Below are 6,921 nucleotides of genomic sequence, written 5' to 3' on the forward strand. Positions count from 1 at the left end.
ATATATATATATATATATATATATATATATATATATATGTATGTATATAAGATCGTGAACTGTAAAACTGATTGGAATAGTCTTTATTTTGCTAAATAGATGTGAAAACTGCAGCCAGGGTTATTTTTGTTTTTAGTTGAATGCTACATAAATGAGAAAAACCTTACATAAATATATTGAAAAGCAAAAAAAAAAAAAAAAGAAAAAGAGAGAAAAAAGCATAAAATATGATTACTTATAAATATTTATACACAGTGTAAATACTTATAAATGTTATAAGACTGATAAACCTTTAACCACTTTTCTAACTTACATTTAACTGAAGCAATATGATCTTCATTATAACTAATCACCGTTGTTAATACAATTACTTTTTAAAAGTAATTGTGTTTACAACTGCTACTGCTGTCTCCTTTTTTGATGTCTTTATCTTCTATTTCGTCTCTTTTATAATCTGCATCATCACTATCATCGTTACTACCACCACCACCACCATCATCATCATCATCATGTTTAAAGCATTGCATTTAAGAAACAAGACAACATATTTGTAAACTTTGGCCACAGAATTAGAATGTTAAATGAGCTCATTTAACATTCTAATTCTGTGGCAAAAATATTATCACAGATTATATCTGTAATCATATTTGTTTATTTTCTGTCTTATTTTGAGAATAATCTTTGTAAGCTTATAGTTTTAATGATACTGACACATGCTGTAATTGGAGTGAGCAGAATCCATAGTCTTTTTGTCTGTTTAGACTAGAGAATTAGGCTAAATCAGTGATGTTATTGTGTTTCGTAAACACTTTGGTGTGATGTGTCATTGATGTCAATATTCGGTTTTTTATGTTTAGTGACATCACCTCAAGAAACACAGTACTACGCTGAAATATAACAATTGACCCTAAAGGTTTTCCTTTTTTCATTCTCTTTTTTTTTTGTTTGGAAATGCCAGGCCACAGATCATTATTAATTGTCTATATATAAATATGCATTTCCATTTTTTTAAAATTTAGAATATATATATATATATATATATATATATATATATATATACATACATACATACACATATACTCTTCATATCTTTAGTTCTTTCATAGGATTATATACATATATACAAACACACACACTTCATGTTGTCTAGCTCTTTCATAAGATTCTTAATTATACTGGCTACATTTCCATGGAACTATATTTTATGTCACTTTCATACCAAATTAGTCTTGTCTCTAGTAGTTATCCCATTTTTATGTTAATATCAGTATTTGTTAACTGTTAAGTGAGTAAAACAAGAAATAGTTGGACACCATTTTTGTTATATTTTGGGGCCAGGAGAGGAAATAATGCCTATGACTCTTCATAAGGCCTCTGTGATAGGCAGGCTGGAAGTAGAAATGTATCTTCAAAGAAAGTCCCTGACCTAAATTCTTGCAAATGGAATGCATTTCACCAAAGGTACTCAAGATGCCAGGTGGTTGTTATGAACTGAGCAATAAATTAAACCTTTTGCCCAATTAAGTTATTGTGAGATTTGAACTCAGTATGCTAAGATCTAGAACAAATATTGCAAAGTATCTTTTTTGATGTTTTGCTTGTCTGCCACTCTAGACTGGTACTTTATTTATCAACCCTAAAAGGATGAAAAGTAAAGTTGACCTTGAGGGGAAAGTTGAAATGGCAAATAGAATTTTTCTAGAATATCATTATGATCGATGTAAATCACCACCTTCATTTTTCATGCTTTCATAGTTTATATTTGTGTGCAAAATATCTTCAGTCAACATGCTTTATTAATATATCTTGATAATTCAATCATTTTGACAACAATATGAAATATCTCTTTTCAAGTGTTTCATGACTTAAAAGCAATGAGTAACCAAGATCATGCTCTTATATTTTCCCAGTCTTTTTTTCATGTATTATTAATGTATTATTCTGATTTTTAAACTGAAATTTTTACATAGATTTATCCAATCAGACAATTATTCTCTGTTCTTTACATAATAATAAAATTGCAATTTTCAAAACATTTTCCAAATTATATAAATGCAATTTATAGTGTAAATGTTAAATAGCCAAATACAGGATATTGAATTATCACCTTATGTCTAAATTGCAAGATCATATCTGCTACTGGCATTTTGCTGTTTTTTTTTTTATGTAGACTACTTAGTTCTTCATAAATCAGTCTACATTGCTAGAAGCATTGTTTTATGAAAATGTGAATGAAAGAAACGTCATTTCCATACATCTAATATAGTTTTAAAATCAATTTTCTAAGACAGAACTTCATCTGCACATCTTACAACTTATAAGAAGTTCATATAAATTTGTATAATATAAAATAGACATAGCTTACTTATTGGGAACTTTTATCATTATCATCATTTAATGTCCACTTTTCCCTACCCACATGGGTCAGATGTAATTTGTTGAGGCAGATTTACTGCAGTCAAGTGCTCTTTCTGTCACCAACCCTCACCTGTTGCACTGTAAGTGGGAATTAAAATGAAGAAGTGATGTTGGGTTGTGGGCAGGTCAAGCAAGAGAGAGAGAGAGATGTTTTGAAAGGATCAGAAATCTGGGGTGGAAGGTGAACAAGTGCAGAGCTAAAAATTGAAGAAACTGGAGCAAAAAAAAATAAGTTGAAGAATTCAAACAAAAAAGTGGAGGGGTAAGCAGAAGGAACAGTAAAAAACTATTCAAATATAAATTTACTCATTAAATATTCTAAATTTGAAATGCATGACTTTTTTTAGCTCATGGTAGGAAATAAGATGATATACAAACATACACGTACACTTATACACATTCATATGTACTTGGAAAGAATATGCCCACTTACATATATATATTTGCATGTTGACATGCACATATATGCAAGCATAAGTATGTAGGGGTGTAAAATATAATGGTTGGGTGGTTAAAAACTTTATTTCACAATTGTGAGATCCTATGTTCAATTCCACAATGAGTCATCAGAATTTACTTACTCTGCAGCATATTAGATTGAAGGAGAGAAAGAATTGCTAATTGTAGATGTGTGGTTTAGAAGCATGGCATGAAGATGGGAACAAGCTGAGATTCCAGTTTAGGTGCAGCTAAGAACAAAGGAACGCTCAAATAGTTCATGTTGAATATTTCTCTCTTGAAGGAGATAAGTGGGTGCTTAGGGAAATTTGAAATGATTATGGTATCCTATTTCAGAAAGATGTTAAAGAAAACAGTGCATGGATACAGCCAGGTCATGTGAGGCAAGGTGAATTCTCAGTCCCCACTCAGTTGTGTGTTTGGTAGGAGTGTGGTTGTCCAACAGATGGCTTGTTCAAGAGCATAATCTGTGATGGTTGAAAATAACACAGGCAAGGTAAAAAGAATGCATTTGCTCAGACTTGATATCAATGGAAGTTTATTTAAGTCTATGCATGGCTTCCATTCACTGTAGCAAATCTACTGCTGATTTTATAAGTTGTCATCTTCAATATTAGTTAAGTGACAGACAGTTTTGTTTTTTTTCTTTTCAGAATAAATAAATTTAACTTAATTAAATAAACTATTTTCAGATTTTCTACACTGAAAGTCATTAAATTCAATGTGTCTTGAAAAAAGTCATACTTGGTTTGTCTTCCTCTGTCACTCTTCTCTTAATATGATGTTGATGGAAATCATCCTAGGTTTCTAATTAAGTGTAAGACCTGATATGAGATTGCGATATTCATACTTTATATTTTTCTCAGTGACATTAGTGAAGTAAATTGTCTTCATTTCAGAATCAAAATCCCTAAGTTTTTCCATATGGAAAGTAATTGTTGATATTTGGAATACTTTGAATGGCATTCTCCCTCTTCTGAACAACTATCAATATAGATTAATTAAAAACTAAACCCACTAGTGATTTACTTTCCTTCAGTGGCTTATGAGCTGTCTGATCAAACATATTTGAATGAATTACATAGAGTACTAATCACCAACATACCTGCTTGTTGTGATAATGATCCTTAAACGTTAACACAATTCAGTTTAACTTCTTGATTGTAGTTTTCTTCAATAATCCTCTTCAACTAATTTTATACCCTTCTCTACAAATTGATCCAGTCTGACACAGCTGTTTTTTTTCAATAATGACTTTCTTTAGTGAGCTAATGATCTTGTAAAGTTTAACCCTTCTAATACAAACCTACCTGAGACCACTTCTGGTTCTGTGGTACAAACTTCTTTTTATTTACCAGAGATTCATGTTATTTTATGTTCCAAATACCTCTTTACTAATAAAGTTAATTTAGTAAATTCATCATTATTTCCCAGACATTAATTAAAGCAAACGCAGTGTATTTCAACAGAAATATTGTAACAGAAGGGTTAATATCATCAGACTCTAATAGTTATTTTTCCCAAGGACGACTATACTATAGGTTTTCTATTCATAAACAACTGCAAACATGAATTATCCTCACTATACACATTAGAATTCAACACTTCATGTTTGTAATCTTGACATCTTTAAACTGTGCCATATATGTTTGGCTTTGTTCTATAGAACCTAAAATACTTCACCTTTGAATAGTTACTGTCTCTCCACAAAAGCAGAGAATACCCTACTAGAAATACCATATTTCTGTCAGGATTGTTAAATCACCTTTAATTATTGGTATCCTAGACTATATTGAAGAAAGAAAGAAAATCATCCGACAATTTAGTTTTCTCTTGCAGAATTCAATTCAAATCCTTTGTAGTGCTCTGTCTTTATCTATATCTACTTATTTCTCCCTCTTCTTTCTCTTTCTTCACTACTATTTCTACAACTATAATGAGTTCTTGAGAATTTACATCATATTTTGTTACATACATAACCTTGTACTTCTCAGTGCTTCTGTACTTTTTTTTTTATGTACATTGTATTTCTATCCCCAAATCTTGCTCAAAATATCACAGTCTTTCATTCTAACGAAAACCGTACTAGTGACGCTTACTTCTGTGTCTTAATGATATTCTAATTTCTAACTATTCAAGCTCTGTGTATTTATTTAACTGCACTAATCTTACTCCTTACATCCTGAGTGGGCACCAAGCAGCTAACAAACTTTATTGCCTCTGTGGTAAACACATAAAAATACTCAAGAAGGTAAATTTATACTTTATGCATTTAATTTTCAGTGAAATATGTTTTGATGTTTTTTTTTTGTTTTTTGTTTTTTTTAACTCCTAGTCAACCAAAACTGAACTCAACTGATGATGTGAAAGATAAACTTCTTCAACTTCTCATTAGTCAGTCTCATGGAATGCTGCTGAATTCTGGATGTCCTATTGAAAAGGTAAAGCCTTTCATTTTACTTCTAAATGACTATTTAAGTTTATATTATATATTGTATGTATTGATAACATAAGTACTATAATAAATAATACTGTTGTAAAACTTCATCTTCATATTTGTTGTTTTCTCAAAGATGATGTTTTATTTAACTATATTTTGTATATTTTCTAATTATAAACTAATTATGACCAGCATTGGAAATGTTTAAGAGTGGCAACTCTTTTAATGTGGCATGGAGACTTTCAACTCTCTCAATAAGGAAGAGAATATGAGCTATCAATAAAGATTTAAAAGAACAGAAAGACATTGCATAAGGAGGAGATAATGTAATATTAATTTTAACATTAAAAAGAATGAAGGTTCGAAAATGTTTGTAGGTAAGAAAATTGAGCTGAAATAATTGCTGACATGATGCTGATGACAATTTACAACAAGTGGGAAAATATGATTTTGACATAAATAAATATCTGGAAATACCCATGCTAGCATGGAAAGCGGACATTAAATGATGATGATGATGATAATGATGGTGTTGTTTCCGATATTGTTTTTGGTGGAGTAGCGAGTTGGACAGAGCTGCTCTTCTTTGCGTCTCCTACTGCCGTGTGGGTTTATCCGGTATATCAGATAGAAACCTGTCCAGATGTTCCTTGAAATCTTCTACATGAACACCATGTAGATCTCTAAGGTTGCCTAGAAGGATGTGGAACAATTGCGGGCCCTTGAAACCCAGACTATTGCAGTACTGTGCCCTTATTTTAGATGGCGACGACGGGATCTTTGTTATGATGCACTGCCGTTCAGTTCGAGTATTGGTATAGCAGTCATTTCCATAATTGGGAGCAAAACCCTCCAAGATCTTCCAAATATATATCACTGCATATCTCTCTCGTGTTCTCTCCAGGAAATAGAGACTCAACTCCTTTAGCCTCTCCCAGTAGCCCATCTTTTGCATCGTTTCGATCTACTTTGTGTGTTGGCACTGGATTACTTGGGGACCATAGTTGGGAGTAGTAATCCAAGCGGCTGAGAATGAGAGTCTTCCATAGTAGTAGCAGGGCCTTCCTTTTCCTGGTTCTCAATGTCCCCAGAATCCATCCAGCCACTTGCCTGAACAGTGTTGCAATCTTGGTAATATGCACATGGAATGTTGCATCGTTGTTCATGTGAACCTCGGGGTCATGCACAAACTCTGACTCGGGGATTGTATTACCTTCTGGTCCAGTGTATTCTGATTTTAGCCTGGTGTTGGAACTATAGTGGAGTGCCTGAAATTTCATAGCATTGAGCTGCATGTTATTTTTGTTCGCCCATTCGGGTCATTCTGCAGTTTTATGATGTCCTCTGGGTTCGTAACTGCCCTCAATACATTTGTGTTGTTAGCATAACTGGTCAGATTGGCTGGCTGTACCATGGAGGGCATGTCTGACAGGGCCACCACAAATAGTGTATATATATATGTCTATATATATGTATATATATATGTGTGTATATGTATATATGTATGTACATATATATATGTATATATATGTATGCATACATATATGTATATATGTATGTATATATATATATATATATATATATATATATATATATATATATAT

At 31.9% G+C, this 6,921-nt stretch overlaps 1 protein-coding gene across 1 annotated transcript in view; it reads left to right on the top strand.

Annotated features, from left to right (window-relative positions):
* Positions 1–6,921, top strand: part of LOC106881402 (uncharacterized) — a 127,978-nt gene that overhangs the window by 97,687 nt on the left and 23,370 nt on the right. The window contains exon 11 of the mRNA XM_052971314.1: positions 5,213–5,318. Within this exon, the coding sequence (XP_052827274.1) occupies positions 5,213–5,318 (106 nt within the window). The remainder of the gene's footprint in view (positions 1–5,212; positions 5,319–6,921) is intronic.

This window comes from Octopus bimaculoides, chromosome 10 (assembly GCF_001194135.2).
Source record: "Octopus bimaculoides isolate UCB-OBI-ISO-001 chromosome 10, ASM119413v2, whole genome shotgun sequence".
NCBI lineage: Eukaryota > Metazoa > Mollusca > Cephalopoda > Octopoda > Octopodidae > Octopus > Octopus bimaculoides.